The sequence below is a fragment of the Stylophora pistillata genome, chromosome 4 (assembly GCF_964205215.1).
Source record: "Stylophora pistillata chromosome 4, jaStyPist1.2, whole genome shotgun sequence".
In the NCBI taxonomy this organism is placed as follows: Eukaryota; Metazoa; Cnidaria; class Anthozoa; order Scleractinia; family Pocilloporidae; genus Stylophora; species Stylophora pistillata.
In genome coordinates, this window is record NC_142522.1 from 26,920,212 (window position 1) to 26,942,011 (window position 21,800).

General features: G+C 38.8%; 1 protein-coding gene across 3 annotated transcripts in view; it reads left to right on the forward strand.

Moving 5' to 3' along the window:
* The window catches only part of LOC111339627 (E3 ubiquitin-protein ligase UBR4), a 76,940-nt gene that overhangs the window by 19,135 nt on the left and 36,005 nt on the right, over positions 1-21,800 (forward strand). For all 3 annotated transcript variants that reach the window (XM_088756222.1, XM_088756223.1, XM_088756224.1), the window contains exons 15-42: positions 1,526-1,756; positions 2,167-2,430; positions 2,919-3,011; positions 3,589-3,708; positions 4,159-4,385; positions 4,647-4,789; positions 5,682-5,922; positions 6,421-6,651; positions 6,751-6,956; positions 7,051-7,249; positions 7,562-7,768; positions 8,001-8,250; positions 8,608-8,826; positions 9,514-9,783; positions 10,167-10,364; positions 10,989-11,171; positions 11,552-11,863; positions 12,055-12,364; positions 13,183-13,397; positions 13,787-13,977; positions 15,204-15,417; positions 16,469-16,685; positions 17,802-17,997; positions 18,470-18,665; positions 19,614-19,887; positions 20,496-20,600; positions 20,757-20,878; positions 21,543-21,791. In XM_088756222.1, the coding sequence (XP_088612348.1) occupies positions 1,526-1,756; positions 2,167-2,430; positions 2,919-3,011; positions 3,589-3,708; positions 4,159-4,385; positions 4,647-4,789; positions 5,682-5,922; positions 6,421-6,651; positions 6,751-6,956; positions 7,051-7,249; positions 7,562-7,768; positions 8,001-8,250; positions 8,608-8,826; positions 9,514-9,783; positions 10,167-10,364; positions 10,989-11,171; positions 11,552-11,863; positions 12,055-12,364; positions 13,183-13,397; positions 13,787-13,977; positions 15,204-15,417; positions 16,469-16,685; positions 17,802-17,997; positions 18,470-18,665; positions 19,614-19,887; positions 20,496-20,600; positions 20,757-20,878; positions 21,543-21,791 (5,883 nt within the window). The remainder of the gene's footprint in view (positions 1-1,525; positions 1,757-2,166; positions 2,431-2,918; positions 3,012-3,588; positions 3,709-4,158; positions 4,386-4,646; positions 4,790-5,681; positions 5,923-6,420; positions 6,652-6,750; positions 6,957-7,050; positions 7,250-7,561; positions 7,769-8,000; positions 8,251-8,607; positions 8,827-9,513; positions 9,784-10,166; positions 10,365-10,988; positions 11,172-11,551; positions 11,864-12,054; positions 12,365-13,182; positions 13,398-13,786; positions 13,978-15,203; positions 15,418-16,468; positions 16,686-17,801; positions 17,998-18,469; positions 18,666-19,613; positions 19,888-20,495; positions 20,601-20,756; positions 20,879-21,542; positions 21,792-21,800) is intronic.

The following is a 21,800-nucleotide window of genomic DNA, read 5'->3' on the forward strand; positions in this document are numbered from 1 at the left end:
CTAGATGAAACACGAGCGAAAGAAAGTTGAGTTTTGTTACATGCATATGCAAAATTGTTTCGATTAACCGACGGTGAAATCTACAAAATCAGCGGCATTTCTTAACGTTTTTCACTTGAGAGTGCGTTTTCATTTCAGTCAATACGTAGAAACAATGTAGGAACATGAAAAAAAAAATGAGTTTGCTTCTCAATTCTATTTTCTTTCTGTCGAGAATGTTCAGTCCACATGGTATGATTGACAGATTGCTTCAAACGCATTGCGAGCTCTCCAGGGCGAGACTCGCTCTCGGCTCGCTTCACTCGCCAGTGGATAGCTTAATGGCAGGCTAGTAATTTAATTTTACTTAGTTTTCTATCGTTATCAGTCGAATATTATTCGCATGAAACGTCAGTGTTCCGCATGAACAATTCGTATAATTGTTCACAACGGTTTCTGATCGATATGTGCATGGCTTCCCGCTGTTCTTTAGCCCTCCTTATCCGTTCAACGTTTTTGTCCATCCGTTTAACGTTTTGAGCAATCTATTAATAGATGCTGTTCAACCGTTTAACGTTTTAAGCCATCCGTTTATTTTTTTTCTCGGCCGTTTAACGGTTCACGGAATCCGTTTTTGGACTTTGCTCTACCGTTTAACGCTTTGGACTATTCGTTTAAACGGACATGCAAACCGTTTAAACGCCCTTACTACCCGTTTACTATCTGTTTACAAACCGTTTATTTTTACCCGTTTAACGGAAAAGCGTTAGTGTACGAAATCCTGTGCCCGGTCACATTTATTTATTTGACCCTTTAACTCCCAAGATCTGATTGTTAATTCTCCCCTCTGGCTGCTACACATGATTTCCTTTTTAAGTAGTTATGAGAATTTGGTGTAAGATCAGGATAACAACTTCTCATTACCTGTTTGATGGGTAATGTGTAGACATGATAGGGAGAAGTTTCATGTTAATCACTTCTGGGAGTTTAAGGGTTAAAGTTGAAATGTATTGCCTGTACACTGCATCATGATTTGTTTTAGCAATTAATTTATGAAGTATGTCTAGTTACATGTAGCGGATTAACCTCAATTTTCAAGACATGTAAATGAAAAAAAGCTGACATTCAAGAGAACAGTAATAGAAGATTCCTGGCACAAAGAGACAACAATATGCCAGTAACAGTTTGGTCTCAATACCTTGTTACAATGTTCTCTTACAATATTTAGTGAAGGTTATGTGTATTGACTGTGATTTTATTAAAACTGAATATTGGTACGACAACAGTGGTAAGTCCCAGGGCCTTGGTTTGTGTCATTTTTCAGTTGTTTAAGATTCAAATATAATTTTGTGCAAAGAAAAGCCATTATAGCTGCAATAATTGTCTTTGATATCTACCATAACATTTTTTGATTTTTTGACACCCAAGAGAAGTACAGTCCAAGTAGCCATGTGGTACAGTAACATAATAGTAACCAACGTTACAGTGTATAAATAAGTATTACCTGTACATGTAGTCATTTGCATTGCACTATTTTTCACATTAGGTGCAGCATAACCTGTTTCAAAGCTCTGCTTCAGCCAGCTCAAGGTTTATGGAGGACCAAGGCTGTTCAGATCCCTTTGAACCTTTGTATTATGCTGCTAATAATTCTGAAGAAGACTCTTTGAAAGTCCATCTACTGGCTGATGAGCACAAGTTACCCAAGTCTCACAGTTTAACACCCAGATTTTATGAGATAAGATCTGTACTTGCAGGGGATGATATGGACAAAGAGGTAAATTTCTGACCATTTGTTATTCCCCTATTTAGCAGTGGCACAGGTTGATCTCAGAATGAACAGACTGGCAATTGCACCTTGAATGAGTCATCATGTAGTGTTCTTGGGTGTGACACTCAACTCTCCCCTGTCCACCCTGCAGAGTAAATGGGTTTTGGCCAACTGTCACAATACTTGATTAGATTTTATTGAGCATACATGGGGTAACCAACATCTCATCCAGAAGGGGTGGCAAAACTAGTTGCCTTGTAGCAATAAAATTGGAATAAGCTCTGCCAATAAGGGCAGAAAGTGTGGAAGACATAACCCTAAACCTGGATTGCTGCCATTGTGATGGTATTAATTTTTTGAGTATATTTTCTATGACTAATATGATTGCATTATTTTGGTTGGTTTGAAAATTTCAGGCCAGCTCTACACTTCTAAGTTTGTCTGGAGAGGGTCAAAAGTACAAGGATTTTTATTCAGCAATGATCAATTTCCTGATGGTGGGATCTCAGCCAGAACTAAAGAGCAATGTGGGGGATGGTCATCATTCAGGGCCAATTGATGGTGCAGTTGTGAAGCACAGCTTTAACCTTGCATGGCGCATACTAGACAGTCTACCACCATCAGCTGATTTTTTTCAGAACCTTTTTCAAGATCTTGAGAGACAGCATCTTCAAGTAACAGTAAGTACAGTCATGTGCATGTACATGTACATCTGTACATCCACTCAACCTTGTAACTCTCAGAAGAAATCAATGTGTAACTTTTCCTTATAATTTGGATATATCAACAAAGTTGAAATGATAAATTGGCCACCGTAATGATTACAAAAGCTGATGTTTGGAGCGTTAGTTCTTCATTGGAGCGAATAGAGGAATTGTGGGTTGTGTGTGCTTTTAAAGGCAGAAAGTGGAGCTACGTTATTGATGGGAACATGGCAACGAGAAAAACAAGAATAAATTAGTGGAATGAAAAGCATTCGTTGATCCCTGTGGGAGTTAGACTGCAGGTTTGAAAGATGAGCTTTTGTTCAAGATTTTTATGACTTTCCGTGCTACATTAACTTTTCCTTACAATGCTTATTCAGTATTAAACCAAGTGAGGCCTGTAATGAGCAGCCTTATAGAAACTAGAAGCAGCAACTATTTAACTCATTTTTCCTTTTCCACAGGACCCTGACCTAGCTAAACTTTTGTGTGGTCTGAAGTTTGTGTCAAAACTTGGCACTTCAAGTCCAGATGCTACCTTCTGTGAAACACTTAAGGTACAGTATGTCAGTGAGGTGTACATTAATTTTGCAAACTACTAGGTATACAACTCTATTATTGACCTGTTGGACCCCTCAGGATGTGGCAACTTTGACCCCCCTCCTACATGTAGCTGCTGTAAATGAGAATGGATGTGAAGATGAGTGAAAGTGGTTTTGACTTTGTGTATCAAAAATAAAATATCAATGAAGTCAAATATCAATGAAGCAGTGTTTATGATGTGCTTTGCTTTCTTTTTCATTAATCGAAGATTGAGGGGTTCCTGTATGTACAAATTTTAAGCTTGACAGTCAAATCAAAAAGGATATCAGATGGTTTTCATGATATGGGATGGAGAAAACAGCTGAGTTCCCTATGAAAATTTAAATCCCAGACCTTCTGATTACATTAACACACACTCTACCAACTGAACTGAATTGTATGATTGTATACCTATCGGCAAGGTAGGCCATACATTTGATTCATTTGTCCTTTGGACGAATGTCCTTGGCACTGCTAGGATCAGGGATATCAAGCACAGGCGGTTGTAAAATTTTAGTTCAGTTATGGTAATAATCTTGTTTCACTCTACAGAATAGTCTTGTTGATCAAGGAGTGTCCGATGAAGACGCTAAGAAATTGATTGATAACGTTACAAGTTTGAGTGGTGATCTCAACCACAGTGTTATGATGGCAAAACAGTTCTTGTTAGAGGTAGTGATCATGACATTAATTTTCATAAACTTATTGTGGGTTACTAAATGTGCATAAACATGGATAATATGTGGGATTGCAAAAATAAAATGATTACATAGTTAAAAATTTTCGATAATTTTATACACTGGAACCCTGCTAACTTGAACTCAGTTAACTCGAACCCCCAAGTAACTCAAACAAGATGGGATTTCCCTTGACCCAATTTTCAGTCATTTACTATCAGCTAATACAAACTTTCACTAGCTCTAACCATTTTTTTCTTTCCCTTGGGAAATTGAGTTAGCAGGGTTCTACTGTAAGTCACAATGGGAAACTCAAGGTTTGATGTTATCCATGTAACATTATGTCGATCTCAGTGCCCTCTTCCCTTTTACAATAATCCTGGGCTTCGTATTTCCTGATGCAATTATCTTACAATGGTGATTTGTTTGTTATTTGACTGTGTAGATGTTGAAACTTCACACTGAACTTGTCCAAGTAGACACGCCTTCTAAGCTACCAGGACTACTGAACCTATGCACTCTTGATGCTGTCATTGGAAAAACTCATGTGGCTCTTAATTCTCTCTTTGGAAACTGTGATGAAGATCCTGATTTAACGCTTGTCGTGGAAAATGCCAATGAGTTACTGCCTGTGCTCATTGACTTGATTTCATTGTATCAGAAATTTGCTGGGTAAGGAGTTTTAGACTGTAACTATATAGTGAAGCAAAGCTGCAGATGTTCTTATTCTTGGAAATTTAACCCTGTTCAGAATGTTTAATTAAGTGTGTACATGTAAAGAGTAAAATAAGTAATGAGTGAACATTAGTTTCCAAAATGCAGTCTTTTGAATAAAGCCTTCTCCCAGACAGCACTACACAATACAAAAGGTCTGATGTTGGAGAAAATGCATATGCTATCAGTTTTATTTTTAACCTGTTTCTTGTTTGTTAGACTTTGTTTGCTGTTTGGTGCCACAAATCAGAAAAATGATGACAGTGAGGGAATGGAGGCATTGCAGGCCTATTCCAGTGTCCTAAAGATTGGGTGTATGCGACTACCTAAGCACTCATGTCTTCCAGTGACATTCTTGGCAGGTATTCAAGTTCAATGGATCTTGATTACTCAGATTGTATCAAAGTATCCTAATACATTTTAGAACATAGCTAGCAGAGCCACACAATTAAATTCAGTATATGCAAGCATGCTCAAAATCCTGATAGTGCACGCTGATAGCGTCAGCAAATCGCTTCGCTAGAAATGTTTTTTTCGCGCGAGTGGCCATTGTTAGCATGGGGAAAAATAATATAATTATTTCACGACAATGATGGATATAAACAGAGACTCAGCCTACTAGTCCCAAAACGAAGACAATTTTTTTACCTTTTTCCTTAGGCTAGAGTTCTTAAATGAGGCAGAAAAAAAGAAAAACAATGGAAAAAGAGACTCGGCATCAACGCCGTCATGATTCGCTTCAATTGATATTGTTGCCCGTATTTCTTGTCGGATTTGATGCACAATTAATAATAATAATAAATAGATGCTTATAGGGCGCATTTCTTATCTCAATGCGCCTAACAATAGATTATTAAGACATAAGAATAAGTAATTAATTAACAGTAATGTTTTTTCACCAGTAATGTTTTTTCACCTTTCACCAATTCCACCTGCTATGTTCTAAAACAATTGGTTCATGCTTTCAGCTGTGCACTATTGAGTTATGGAGCATGTGGGAAGTTTGGAGAGTACTCAAGAAGCTAGAGTTGCCCTCGGCTATTGCCTTGGGCAACTCTTACGCTTCTTTCGTGCTCTCCAAACTTCCCGTGTGCTCCATAACTCATTAGTGCACGCTAAAGCATGAACCAATTGTTAAACTCAGAGTGGGTCTTGGTAACTCAGAATAATTATCCTAATACTTTACTCAGAGCTGGCATTGCAGTGCAGATAAAATGCCTTTTTTTCAATTTTCTTAATTTTCTTTATTTGAAGGTCTTCCCTCACCTGTGAAAAAACATTTGGAGAAATGGAACAACATTGTGCTCACAAATTTTCCCTCTGCATCATCATGGAAGACATCATCATGTCTGATTGAAGTTGGCACAGAAAGCTTTCTGGATTCTCTGGTGTCAGCCCATGTGTTGGCTGTCTGTAGTGGTAATACCTTGGATATTGCACCAGCTCTTAAACACACTCTTCGCTCATTGGTTCAGCTAGCTGCTGATTTGCTTTCGTAAGTCTTTCTATTTGAACTCTGTTTGTAAAATTTGTTTGTATGTACAGTAACTCTCCCCTAAATTGATTTGGATGGAAGAATCACTTACTGTGCATTCACATACAGATATTGGACAATGTGGCAGTATTAAAATTAATGTTTCAATTTGTAATAATTTAATAAAACTTGTTACATGTATTTTTAAACTGCTAAGGACAGTTAACCCTTACAACCATAATTTCAGGTTGCATATTCTCCATCCTGTTTTCTATACAGTTCTTAGGGTGCTGACAAGGTCAATTTGTTTAACAATCCAGACCTTCTTTAGTTGGCAATCACTTCCTTTATCCTTATTTAGTGTGATTCAGGGATGATATTATAAGGAGGAACTATAATAACTATACCTCAATTCTTAGGTTGACAAAATAAGATTTCACCACATTTATTGCACCTGCTGTTTCTTAATTTTCTCATCTGAAATCACTCATGCAGTTATTGTTTTGTTCTACTTACAAGGTGGAGTCCAAACGAAGAACACTCAATGCAAACCGCCCTGGGGAAGCAACTGTGTGATAACATAGTACCACTTATGGTGGATGCCACTACAGAGTACTTGTCTGAGCAGTGCAATACCATCTTGGAGCGAGTCATTGGCCCAGCAGACAGTGACAAATTTGCCAATTGTATTCAGTCTTATGTGCTATCAAAATGTCACAAACTTCTCTTAGATCAGTCAAGAGCTAGTAGGTATGTCAATGAATTAACAGCTAATAATTGTCCTTCAGCATTTAATATACATCAAGAATAGAGTTAGAAAGTGCAGTGATCATTTTTTCTTGCTCTTAGATCTGATATTGGTGAAGAGGTGCTGGTGGACTGTTTGAAATACATGGATTCCTTGTTGGACAAAGTGTCTGACCACCCTCTTTTGGATCAGTTGTATTCAAAGAACAGAGAACTCTGGCGAGTTATTGTGTTCTCTGCAAACAAGCGCCTATCTCTTGGATATGTCAACAGGACATTAAAACTGGCAGTTCGCTTCCTGCAACTTGGTAAATTTTGTTGAGTTTAGCATGGTGGTTGTTGTTCAGTTGAGAACTAGTTTTGCATGATGTAGAAATGTTTATGTTTAATTTTTTTTCACAGCTGAGAAACCCGTAAACTCCAGTATGCACTCATTATGTTCCAGTTTCTCTGAACTTTGCCACATAGACCATGCAAACATTGAGGCATGGCTGAGAAGGATCATCTTAGGAGTTGAAGAAGACAAAGAGAACACTGGAAAGATGGCAGACAACAGACTGCTTTTACAGACATTTGCTACATATATTGTCAAGGAGTCAAGGTATAGTAGCCCAAGGGGCCCTTAAATGCAGAGTGAGGTAAAGCTTAGAATGTAAGATGATGATTTAATGCATTGATTACATGTAAATGTATCATTCTGTTGAGGAGATACTGCCTAATTCTGCAACTTCAGCTAAAAAGGTTTAACAGGAATTAACCTTTCATGATAAACTTTATGAACTTTAGAATGGTGGGAGGTTGAGATATCCTACATGTAGATGTACACTGTTCATGTGATGTAGATCACAGATGATTCAAAGTGTTTTGGTGGTTTATGGTTTGAAATGAAATGGTGTGATGCTATTTTTTGCAGCCCTGTTGGTGAAGAAGTAAGCCATTGCTTATTGAGATGCTTAATTCCACTGGGAAATGAGCTCCTGCCAGATGTCCCTGGAGAGTGGAGTAACATTGGATCCAAATTTGGTGACCTCATGAACACAGCTGCTGTTCTGGCCAGTGCAGGGGATGGAGCAGGGCATCTTACACTCTGTGCTGCCATCATTAAATGGCTGGAGAAATGGTATGCCTAAACAAATCTAAGATTATCTCTTCTTTGTCAGTCTTATCCTCTGCAAATCTAAGGTTTCTGATACTTGAAGAACTTTGTGGTTTTATTTTAATTTTTTTATTCTTGGCTCATCCTTGATTTTGGTAACTTGTTCGTCATACAGCTGTAACTTGCCAGGTTTAATGAATAAAGTTTGGGAAGTTACCTTTAAAAACAACAAAAAGTTATTCTATCTTCTTTTTAGTAAAACCCAACTTCTAATGGTAGCAGAAAGTGGTGAGAAAGGAAAAGAGAGTGGTATTGTAGAAGCTGCTGGGCCTCTTCTCCGTTATCTAGCAGAGTTGATGAGAGCTCTTAAGTACTCCTCAGAAAAGGAATGCCCTCCATCACCATCACTTTGCCCAGTTGATGGTGAGCCATTGATGCAAGATGTAGAATCTGATTGGATGGATGACATGGGTGGCGACGAAGAAGACTCTGGTGGAGAAGAGTCGGTAGGTGGAAAGAAAAGTAGGGTCAGTGGTAATATGGACTTACTCCTTTTTTTTTTATAAAATCAAGCCCATGAAATTACTGCAATTTATAGTCAGGTGCATTGTAGCCCCTTATTTCTTTCATGGTTCAGTCCATTGGCTTCTTTAGGAACACAAATTTTTGACAGACTTATTCATGTTTACTAGTTTCTCAACATCAGGCCAAATTTCATCGAGAATGTTTCTTTAATGTCATTATTGTTGATAAAAGTCAACATAAAAGGATATCCATTCCTCAAGAACATCATGTGTTACTCTGTTCCTGAATTTTGTTTTGGTGTCTTCTGAAATTGTGGTTAATCTATCTCTTCCTCTAAGGATGAAGATTCTCTTTGCAACAAGCTCTGCACATTTACAATGACTCAGAAAGAGTTCATGAACCAACACTGGTACCACTGCCACACTTGTAAGATGAATGACGGGGTGGGCGTGTGTACAATATGTGCTAAAGTCTGCCATAAGGATCATGATATCTCATATGCCAAGTATGGTTCATTCTTTTGTGATTGTGGGGCTAAAGAAGATGGAAGCTGTACGGTAAGTGTTATCCCTTTGAAAATCAAACTTTTGCATAAATTTGAATGCTTGAGTGCTTCAATTCTCTCTGTTGCTTGGAAGTTATCATATGTACAGCCTACATGCCACTGGTAAGGACTGTCTTCTGTAAAGACAGTCTCCATTGGAACTGTAAGTGTTGTTGTTGTTGTTGAGTGTCTAAACCATCTGGATGAAAGCAATCAAATTTGTGATTGCTATAGGGAAGTTTGGTTCGACAGCCTGATTCAGGACATGTAGAGGTAACTGCTGCACTGATATCAATTATGTTGGTTTACAGCAAAGGTTGTTGTCATAATTCTATGTAGATTATATGAGACAACAAAATTGCAAACAAACATAAAATTTCCTCCTCCCCCTGCTACCTAAATTTTATGCAAGATACACTAGGTGGTGCACCTGTTGCAACTGTAGTAACCAAATTGATTACATGCTGGATTCGCCTGGTCATAGTATTAAAGGCATGCTTAGGTCAAAAGGCTTGGCAAACTGGACTGGCAGGTCCAGGCTGGCCTAACACGTGAAATTTTCCAATCAGCCTCGTATTAGTCAACTACCCCTCCTGAGAAGCCACTTAAGAAATACATATAATTTTCATGTATAACAAACTTTTAAAGGAGTATGTTGCTTGTCAGATCATTTAATTATGTAAGGCATTTTGTGTGGTAGGCTTTGGTGAAACGCACCCCAAGCAGTGGAGCAGACAGTCAGGTAGCTGTTCCACCATCACCATTTGCTACAGGAGAGATGGATGAAGGACATGATGCTGCTGAAGGCTCCACCTCTGGTAAAGTATCATCCTCAGCAATTGGAGCGAGTTCATCCACAGCTGCTGCTGCTTCTGGAGTAGTAGGTTCAAGTGGAACCGGAAATGATGGTGGCCTTGAAGATTCAGCACTTACATCTAAGTCTGTGGAGGCCTTGGCAAAGCAGCTTGAGGTTTGAGAACTGATTTAAGCGGTTAGGTTTTCACATTTAAAATTCGTGAGTTAATTGTAAAAGGGCGTGACATTTTTTATGATAAGCTTTTAACTCAGATCATTGTTGCAAAATGAACCAAATTGTCCAAAGTTTGAAAGCAGCTGCCATAAAACCAATTATTGTGAATCCATATAGGTGTTTTTGTTCATTCCATTTGGATTAAAACCTAAATCTACTGCATTTTTCATTGTGGCAACATTGTATGTTGTGAAACTAGACTTGCTCTCCCTATTGCTCAAAGCTCTTCCTGAAAATACTTTCCATGATTGTGTCCTTCAATTATCAGCGTTTTCTGTTTTAACTTAAAAATTTATTTTGGATAACTTTTTCTTAACTCACAGAAGCACAAGAATGGACTTGTAAGCCAACTGGAGAACTCTTCAGTGATAACAACAACCTTAGACCTTCTTCAATGGCTGATGGGACCTGAGGGGGGAGGGCCTAGTAGTGTTGGAATGGGAGTGTCTAAGGCTTTAAAGGATTCTATGACACAACTGCACTTGACAGATAAAAGTGTGGAGAACACTGATCAACTTCTGGTTAGTTTTAGGTTTAGAAGCTTTGTCACATTTTGTTAAAAAAAGCATAGTCTAACTTTGTCTGGTTTTTTGGAATCCTACATCATCTTCCTAATCCTTGATCTATTTTGATTTATATCTACGAGCTAAATTTTGTGAAATATTCCTATTGAATTAATCACGACATAAAATACCCAAATTTCATAATTCCATAAAAAAATCAGAGCAAGCTTCAAAAACTTAGGCCATCCTATGCGATAGTAAGTTTATATTTCAAGAATGATATGAATCAGGCTGGTTTTGATCCTCACACAAAATCAATGAATAATGACATAAAAATTATTATAAAGAAAAATAGAGCGGTAAATATTGAATATAAGCTGAATGATGTGAACATTGCGATGTTCCAATAAACCTTTAAGAGGAAGAAGAGACAACCAGACATTTTTAAATCCCTGTATTTTGACTATAAATTATTAGCATTGGCTAGAAATAAGACCATGAGCTTGTAACATTTGATGAAAGATGTAGAAAACATAATTAAATGATTGCTTACTCACATTTACGTTAATACATGTAGGTAATGTTTGTCAAGCCAAGTTTGACAGAGCATTTTAACACTCTTTGTTTTTTTGAAAAATTCAGGTTCCAACTTTGGGTTCTCAAGAAGGAGCTTTTGAAAATGTAAGGATGACATTCAGTGGAGAACAAGGACAAACTATCAGACAGCTGATTGGTGCACATGTCCTGAGGCGCGTTGCCATGTGTTGTTTGGCATCGCCAAAGGGAAGAAGGCAGCATCTGGCAGTTAGCCATGAAAAGGGCAAGGTAGTTATCTGACAAAGTAGTTACCTGTGTCGGCGCTTTTTGAATGATTTTTGTGAATCCAAAACTCAGATCATTTCAATAGCCAATTAGAACAAACATATGTACATTTATGTCATACAAGGGGTTAATAACAAATCAGAGTAAGTAACCCTCCTCTCCCTAAATGTGTTGATTAAACTTAAAGGTACTCGCAAGTCATCTACTGTGCATGTTCAGCAAGCCAGCTGGCTGAAGTAATTTTTTTTGCAAAAACTTAAAATATAAATCTCTGCCTCAACCCTTTTGAGCTCTATTTTTTTCCCATATGCTATACATTTGTAAAGCTTATTGATTTTGTGCATGAGATGTTAGGTATATTCATGGTTATTTTTGTCTCCCAGATTACAGTTCTTCAATTATCAGCACTCCTAAAGCAAGCTGATTCCAGCAAGAGGAAACTAACACTGACACGCCTTGCAACTGCTCAGGTGCCCTTTACAGTCCTCACTATCTCAGGGAACCCTTGCAATGAAGACTTTCTGGCAGTTTGTGGATTAAAGGATTGTCATGTGCTGACATTCAGCAGTTCTGGATCTGTAGTAGATCACCTTGCTCTTCATCCTCAACTGGAGACTGGGAATTTCATCATCAAAGCTGTCTGGCTTCCTGGATCACAAACAAAACTAGCTCTAGTCACTGCTGACTTTGTCAAGGTAATATTTCATTCAAATCGTCTTCGTTGACGATGTCCTCTGGTGTAAAACTTCAAAGGTGTGTTTGCGTTGTATTTTATGGAACAAAGTTTTAGCACATTGGGCCCGTACTGCTAAACAGCTTGTTTCAAGCGTGTGTAAGACTTACCACAACACTCCTAACTGGTGTCTCTTTTTTTATTTCACTGTAGATCTACGATCTGTCCCAAGATGCACTAAGCCCCTTGTACTACTTCCTTCTACCAAGTGGAAAGATCAGAGATGTCAGCTTCATTTTTAATGATTCCGACCACAGTTTGATTCTAATGTCATCGGGAGGACAGTTGTATCTTCAGCCTATGGATGAAACCAGCAGTGCAATCAATGGTCCTTTCTATCTAACGAATACACTACCCATCGAACATTCTGATTTACAAGATTCCAATGGCCAAGTTGCCGGTGGAGGAGTGTCAGTGTATTACTCTCACATCTTACAACTGCTGTTTTTCAGTTACAGTCAAGGTAATGTGTGCACTTGACGGATAAAATAGCAGCTGTATCTATTATCCATCGTAAACGCATTTTCTCTTCGGGTGGGGGGGAGGGGGGTAAGGGGCGGTGGGTTTATGTGCTTAATGTGTATTTGATTTCAGTCAGGCATTAAAACCCTTGGGGGATAGTATAATGCATTGAGATGAACCGTGATATTTCCATTGTCAAGTTTTTGAACCATTAAAGCGACAAAACAAGTAAACTAAATGCAAGAGGAGAAAAAGGGAACAGCATCGGAATCAGAAATTCCTAAGAAATTTCTAGTAGCGTCATCTCTGTAACGGACGCACCGGTAACATTTCTCATTGGTTACCGTACATTTTATTCTTAAACAGTGGTTTCTGAAACAGAATTATAATAACACTAAATCTAACTACCGACGATAAATGATAACAAACGAAATAAACCCGGCGAAATGAATACTTAAAACATACCTGACGGTTTGGTCCACGGCACGCAGCATTATGAACATACAACAACAAACTACATAACATCAATGAAACTTTTCGCGCGAAAACTGAATTATATAATGACGCGACGGGACTGAACCCTACTATGTAGATGGACCGCTGACCCTTAAAATTTGTTGTAACAATGTCCACGAGTTCAACATATCTATAAGACGTGTTTAATTTTATGAAGATGGCCACACAGTATCAATATGAAAGCAAAGACAGACACGAGTTTTATCCATGACATATTTTACATTCCCAGTATTAATGTTCAACGTACATCCTTGCATAGAAAGTTGTGTTGTGGCTAAATGGTACATGTGTCACTTTTTACAGGAAAAACGTTTGTTGCTCCATGGAGCAAAGACCAAACGGAAATAAAGAGGATGTTTCCAGTGAATTTCAAGAGTAGTTCAGGTGGCAATAAAAACTCCCAGTATGCCGCTCTGTGTCAGTGGAGTGAAGTGCCACAGCATCCTGGACTGGTGTGTTGTCTGACACACACAGCTGGTGTTCCTGTGGTGTTGATGGTCAAGCCACATCAAATATTGGTAAAGGGAACTTTTCACACAGCTAAACCATATTCATAAGTGAATTAAACTGTATTCTAGAATGGTTAATCACAGGTGATGTAGTTGTAAACTTGTAAGTGAAAGTGTGTAGATTGCTTCAACTATTAACCATGTAAGTGTAAATGGTACTTAGTAAAAGTGACAGAAGAGGAGGCATGTGTTGAGTTTTCACTGAGTGGCTTTTTGGGCATCAAAAATGATACTTGATGGGTTCATAGTTTTCAACAGTACTTTCTGAGTATTCAGATGCAGCATCATTCAATCTGTGCATTGTGCATGGGTGACATAGTAACATTGAAGAACAATCTAAAGTTGCGTTTTCACAAGTGAGATCTAAAGCTGTGAAATCGTTCACTTTTTTCCAACAGATCCAGGAAATCAAAGCAACATCATCCAAAGCAAAAACCCAAGACATGGTAGCTATCCGTCATTCTGTGAGCACATCTGATCAGCTACGCACCACCATGATTCTCCTTTGTGAAGATGGCAGCCTTCGTGTATTCATGGCCAGTGCTGAGCATACTGGTTATTGGATGGCTCCTGAATTCCAACCTGTGAGGTCAGTGGTTCAGTCTTTATAACAAAAAATTCTGAATGTAGAAAAATACGTTTTTCCAATCTTGTCACAAAGAAAATCCTCCTTAAAAATCGAGCCTCAGCCTTTCGAATACCATGCTGTGGTGTTCTACTATTGAGGCTCTATGGACTTTCTGACCGTCACTGAGCTTAATTTATGGCCACTGGACTTATTTAACTGTCACGGGAATTAAATTAGCTTCTCTAAGCTTGCTTCATCGTCACCGGATTTATCTAACCGTCCCTGGGGTCCGTTTCTCGAAAGTCCCGGTAACTTAACGGGCCCAAAGCCAAGTTTTCAAATCAAAATTTAAAGGATAGAAAAGCAGGTTCTAGCACACAAATTAGTCCATTTTGTTTCTTAAGCTGACAGTTTTATTGTATTATTTTCAAAACTTTTGAAATCCCCAACTTAAATGAAAACAGAACTGCTTTACGGGTCCGTTAAGTGACCGAGACTTTTGAGAAACGGGCCCCTGGAGCCCGTTTCTTGAAAGTCTCTCTGTTCTGTTTTCATTGAAAATGATACAATAAAAACATCAAATAAAGAAATGAAGTGGACTGGTTTGGGCGCCAGAACCCGCTTTTCAATCCTTTTAAATTTTAAAACATTACTTCGGGCACTTAAGTTACCGGAACTTTCGAGAAACGAGCCTCTGAACCAAAACGCATTTAACGCGCAAACCTTCTGAGTATATAAATCAATCGGTAAATTATGAAATAAACTAGGTGATGACTCTTTTCGACTCTTCTTTATCAGTTTATTTACAATTTTTAGTCAATTGTTAGACAAGAATACAATTATTACCAAGGCTAAGACAATTCTCTGCCGACAGAGCTGAATAATGAAATGCTACGTCAGCGGGTATGTGGTCAACAACGCGGGCTCGAGTGTCCTAGGTCTAAAATTTAGCGAAATTAGCAGAAAATAATAAGGGCTGACTTTTAAAACCGAGGAAATCTATTTTCGTCGAAGGCACTTTCCTATTTCCAAAGGTTTAAAGGAGAAAATTAATTTTTGAAAATTTTTAGGGGGTGTACCAAATTTTTGGAGGTTGTTCTGTAAAAGAAAAGCGGCAAGGCAAACGACACCTCGAAGCAACAGAATAGGAAATCAACAATGCGAACGACTCAAAATCCGTGTTTCCGCGGCAAAACCTAGCGCATGCGTATACGTTATTCAGCTCTGTCTTCTCTGCCCATGTATAGGCCTCTCAACATAGTGAAGCCTCTTCGAAAGAAGAAAACATCCAAAGCCAGAGTCAAATCCACAGCTGTCAGTTTCCAAGTGGATTTCTTTGAGCACTGTCAGCCATTTTTCAATGAAGTAGAGTTTGGTGGAGGAGATATTCTTCAAGTTTATAACATGCAGCAAGTAAAACATAGACTGATGACGGCTGGAATGTATATCGCAAGTACAAAGGTTGGTACATATTTAACCTGTTACAATAGGAAACAGAGGCGATAGGTTACCATACCTTGGTGCACTGATACAGTTGTTACTTTACCTGTTACAATAGGAAATATTGGCGATAGGTTACCATACCTTGGTGCACTGATAGAGTTGTTACTTTACCTGTTAGAATAGGAAATATTAGCGATAGGTTACCATACCTTGGTGCACTGATAGAGTTGTTTTGGTAAACACTGGAAACAAGGTGAAAGTTGGGAAAGATTATGAAAAGGACCTTTAACCCCTTACACTCTAACATCAGTATGCATATTCTCTGTACTGTTCTCCATACATTATCTAAGGTGCTGACCAGGAGAATTTGTTTAACAATAGTAATAAAGATCATTTCATCCTTCATCCTTTATTCTCGTGACCTTTATGGTTGATTCAGGGAGAAGTTAGATGCTAGCCATTCTTCGTTGTTCCTCAGAAACACATGTTATGTGATTATTCCTTTGTTAAAATAGAAATAGGGGAGTTTATTATCCAACTGTGCTTCGCAGAGTACAAATAATGCGCGAGACGAGTACAAATATCACGCGATATTTGTACTCCAGAAATATCCGCGAAATTCGCCCGCACTGAAATAACAATTTGGCGTGTTGGATAATAAATCTCTTATTAGGCGTTTTGTTGTGTAGTATCGCTGAGTATTTTTACTCGTTATTTGTATTTTGACTCGCTTTATGGGCTCGTCAAAGTACGACACAACTCGTAAAAATACTAAGCGATACTATACAACAAAACGTCTAATGATAGATCTATTTTAGGCTCTTGGGGAGTGGAGGTGAGTAGAGAAGTGCTTGGACCAAGACTGGGAGTTGTCTGATAGCAATAGTTTACACACGTGCTATTTTTCACTCGTATTTCTATCGTCTTGAATGATCTAAAGTCTGATATGGGAAGTGTTAATACTAGTTTTATTAATGCTTTAAATGTGTGTGTTCTCACCATATGGAAATGGTCTAACTGAATTTGTTTTTTTTTTTTTTTTGTTATGTTTTGTTTTTTTCACTTGCAGCCAAATGGTTTCAATATTGAGATTACCAACACAAACCCTCGTGTTATTATGGTTGGTGTGAGAATTCAAATTGGCTGTCAGTCAGTGGAGAAGGCGCCATCCTTCGTGGAAATCTTTGGCAGAGTTATACAGTTAACATTAACGAGAAATAGATGGTTTGATCTCCCATTTACAAGAGAGGAATCACTGACTGCTGACAAAAAGTTTTCTTTGTTCAGTAAGTAAACATTGATTTTTATTTGTTCCTACTACCATCATGTTTTCTGCGAAATTGTCGTGCACTTGATGTTTCTCTTGCTTTCCGGGGATTCTATTGAAAATATATGTGAGTCAAGATTATGTTGTTTTATCAACTGAATTAATAATGTAAATTATAACATAACCAGAGTAAAGCGCGCGCTCTGATTGGTCAATTTGGCGTCCCCCATTTGCCCATAGGTGTACGCTGCTGACGTGAGCAAATGCAAAGACTATTTTTCCGCGCGCGATTGTTTTTTCTGGTCACGTAAGATTTGTTAAATAAAAGGGAACTCTTGAGCTACAATGTATCAATGGTAGACACCACAGCGTACACTATTGAGTTATGGATGCACTTGGGAGGTTGCTAGGCACGAAAGAAGCGTAAGAGTCGCTCGAGGCGAAACTATTGAGTTATGAATGCACTTGGGAGGTTGCTAAGCACGAAAGAAGCGTAAGAGTCGCTCGAGGCGAAACTATTGAGTTATGAATGCACTTGGGAGGTTGCTAAGCACGAAAGAAGCGTAAGAGTCGCTCGAGGCGAAACTATTGAGTTATGAATGCACTTGGGAGGTTGCTAAGCACGAAAGAAGCGTAAGAGTCGCTCGAGGCGAAACTATTGAGTTATGAATGCACTTGGGAGGTTGCTAAGCACGAAAGAAGCGTAAGAGTCGCTCGAGGCTATCGCCTCGAGCGACTCTAGCTTCTTTCGTGCTTAGCAACTTCCCAAGTGCATCCATAACTCAATAGTGTACGCTGTGGTGTTTACCATTTGTTAATTGACCACCGTGAAGAGTCTCTAAACCTAACGTTTTAAGCGTTAGTCCTCTGTCATTCACTCCGAAATAGCCTTTTTAGGACCTGAAATTTGCACTAGTCTTTGAAGACACCTACAGCATCAGCTTGCTCAAGTATGCAGGTACAGATTTGTTTCCATGAACAGGAGTTTACGCACAGATAGATGTACAAAAACCTGATCACATACATATAATTATAAGCTAGGTTAATAGTGAATACCAGTTTAGAGTATACTAACTGAATGCTTGGAACAATATAGGAGAGGTTCATACTTATCATCTTACATTTGCCTTTTCAGTTGGCCAGTCTCTAGACCCATCAGGAGTGACCATGTTGGACTCAGTGAAGGTGTACACAAAAACAAAAGAGGCATTTGGTTGGCCTGATGATCCTCAGGAAGAGATTCCTTCCACTCCTGGTATGGGAAGTGCAGCTAGTGTGGACAATGAGGCGGAAATTGTTAACTCAGTTCCACCACTGACACCTGCTGACAAGTAAGGAAACTACTGTTATAAGTACCATTTTAGGCAGCCTACCAATCTGACTACTTTGCAGTTTTGATTGTTATAGTGAATTCTGTCATTGCTTGCAATCTTGGATATGTTTCAGACACAGGTAGGACTTATTGCTAAGTGGGTTCGTCTGAGTTATGCACTTGACATTGTACCTCAAACAGAACGCTGTTGTCTTGGATTTTTTTTTTAACAAAAATGAAGGTCACCATCAACCGAATCAAAATATGGCGTCCAATTTGAATTGCCATTGTTCTGGACTGACTAGCCTCTCACACATGTGATAATCGTTTTGTGTTTCCACTTCAAGACGAGGCTATTAAGTCCAAAACAATGGTAATTCAAAGTGGACGCCATATTTCGATTCGATGAATTGTGGCATGTATTTGTAAATGTGAATGTAACTGCAGGCACATGGTTACCAGACACTGACTTGACAACTTGTTTCTTTCAGACTTGTGGTGCACCTCCTGGAGGTAGTCGATGGCTGCTTTTCCAGCTTTGTGTCGCAGGATGGGTCCTCAAGGCAGTCCGCTCTAGATGCTGCTACCTCACTGATGACCAGTGCTATGCCATCACGTGTTCAACATCAAGCCCAGACTCTGCTTGCCACTTTACATCCATCAAAAGTGTCCTACCACAGCCACAAGGTACAGTTTAGATTAGATCTAGTTGCTTTCCAATTCAAGGAAGAGTGTTTATCTCCATTAACTACATGTGGATGAACACCCATTACCGTAAAAGTGATCCCCTCTACGGTTAACAACATATCTCTTAGACAGATAGTCTTGTAAATTTCTAAATATCGCCGAGTTCATTCTTTTCAAACATTTTTCTCATCTGTTTGCCTGGGAGCAATTCCAAGCACATACGTAACTATGTAATATGGATAACTGGTCTAAAAAGTAACAGTGTCAGTGTACTTGGATTAAACGTGTAGGTCTAGCTTTGTGGCTTCATTTTGTAGAGCTGATAAGAATGAAAAAGATGACTGTAGATAGCATTTGAGGGGTGTCCGAAAAAAATCCCCAAATTACTTTTTCATGTAAAATTAAATTCTTTGTGTTGCACAAAAGAAATTTTAAAAAATCTCGTTTTAAAGGGAATGAATGGAAAGTTAGGTCGTTCATGCGGCAGTCAATCAAAGGCATTTAAGGCTTACCACGTTTTCTTTTATTTGTAATGGTCAGAGGTGAACATTTTGAACATATATCCAGATTCCTCATGCGGACTCAGAATTTGTTCTTCCCCCACGCTCGTGACAAGACAAAAAACACCTTTCTCTATTTCTTTACCGAACTCAAAACTTACCATCTTTCTTATTCTATTTACAACACATGACACTGTCGACATTGTCGATCCTAACAGTATGCAGACGCGTGTCGTATATATGAACTTCGTAATGGGCCTTGCTCACCACAGAGTCTTTGTGACTCAAAGGTAGAGCATCGGAGCGCGGAATCTGAGGTTCGATTCCTCATCGGAACTCGAATTTTTTCTTTGTCCCACGCTCGCGACAAGACGAAAAACTTCTTTCTCTTTTTTATCTAGATTGTTTCATGTGATTGTTAACATAAATATGTTTTTTTTTGCTCCAGGATCAGGCACAGCTTTCACAAGTAGTAAACTTCCTCTGTAAGCTTGAAAGTCCTTGTGATGGAGAGGAAACAAAGGAAGAAAACAAAGATACAGAAGTTGAAGAGACACCACAGACAGAAAAGGAAGAAGAAATCGAAGAGGTTTTGGTAAATGTCAGTGAACTTGATGTAGAAAGTTTCCAGCATCTGGTGGTGAGTGCTAGATCTGTAGCCATTACAAGACCCAGTAATCTGGCAAAGTACACCATCCTACCTGAACAAAAGACAACAGATGGTAAGTTAAGGAACAGATTGGTAACGACAGTGTTGGCTCCATTCTTTTACAGCTATTTTTGTGATTATTTTTACTATAAAATGCTACCCTTCTTTATTATTATGATGCATGCTTTGTCTGAAACTTGTCTTTTGCTTACACCGTGTTCGCCTCTTACCAGTTTAACGAACTCAACACAATTCATTGTTTTTTCTTCGCGGATGGCACGCAAGACGATTTTCCTAATGGAAGGGTTTGAAAGGGTGCACATTGCACCCCGACACTTTCCTGCCCTTTACTCTTTTACTAATGTACACAAAAAGTTTAACAAGTCTTATTTCTGAACGGGAAGATTAATCGGTGAAGAACGCCTCAAAGCAGTTTGTAGAAATTTTGTCACTATGGACCTTGTTAAACGGCCCAGCCTGCTACCAGTCCCCCACAACTCAGTGGTGGGGTATTCCAACCAGTAATCACATGGCCATAGGCTCGACTCCTGTTGGGAGCACTCGGAGTTCCTTTTTCCGAGTATGCCTGTGTCATTCGCTGAATAACATAATCCTTCACTGATATAAAATTGCATGCGATAATAGCACCGCCATTTAAAATTTATTGTTTTCTCTCTCCAGAGGGTGACGAGAAACACCATTTCGCTGTAAGTCTAATGAATGCCTTTTGGAAGCTGCACAGCTGTCAACCTGTAAATCCTGTTCTTTCGCCATTGTCTTCAATTGGTAAGGTTCAAAAACTGAAGGTAAAACTTTAAATCACGTACATTGTAGATGCACAGGTACTGTCTTCACAAGCTTGGAAAAATCACGTTACTCTTTTTTAAAGCTTTTTGAAATATTTTATTTCTAAAGAGTGATAAAACGCTGTTTTAATTTCAGGATTCCAACATGTGGAGTCTACGGTGACAGCTCTCGTTGACATCGTCCATGCATTTGCAATAGCAGATCCTTCTAAAGTTGGACTTGCAGTCAAACAGTACGTGAAAATGCTGCTGTGCGAGGTATGTACATTTTGGAAGCAAGGGTGACAATGTGCACAGAGTTTGAAATTCTGGTTTGAAGTACTTTTACATTTCATCTTCTCTTTACTACTTGATTTTTTCCGTTTTTTTTTTCCTTGGATAGTTTGGTTCCTAGTTTACTGTGATCATTAGCTTAATATTTTGGGTTTTTGTAATTCTTATGCTTTTTTTCAAATTGCATGGATATCACATCTTGTAAGTCAGTTACTTATTTCTCTCTTGATTTGCAACCATAGAAACCATTTCTTTATTTACTTTGGTGTCCCTTCACATGGTTCTTATTATTGCATTGTTTCATTATTTGTGGACACATTTTGTTTTTCTGTCAATGGTATTGGGGACGCAGATGCTAGAAACGAATTTGTCGATAAATTTTTAGTCTATTTTATCATGTTATCGTATTTACCATGCAAGAGTACCTTCAACCGAAAAGAGACGAAAAAGTATTTGTTTGGTACTATCACAAAAAGACAGAAGAGGGGATGACAAAGCAAGAACGAAAAAATGCATCTAAAAAATTTAGCCCAAATTTTCATGTTCGACATTAGCAGTTAGAATTAATCTTCTCGTTATCAACCGCCCTAGCGGTGCTAAAGCTCCTTTAATCACCAGAGCAAAAATTTCTGATTTGTTGTATCCCTAGGACCAATCTGTCAGCTTTGCCTGCAAACATGCGTTGATGCGACTCATACACAAACACTGGCATGGGATGGGTAATTCCCCTCCTCAGTGCAACACTCCCATTGGGGAAGGAGCTGGAGGAGATGACTTTGATGGGGAAGATGATGAGGCAGACCAGGATAGAGCTGGTGAAACCCCTCCAGACAGGTCAAGTGCAACTGGAGCAGATGAAACTGAGGCAAGGGGGCAGGAAGCTGCGGAGGCCCATGAGGTATGGCGC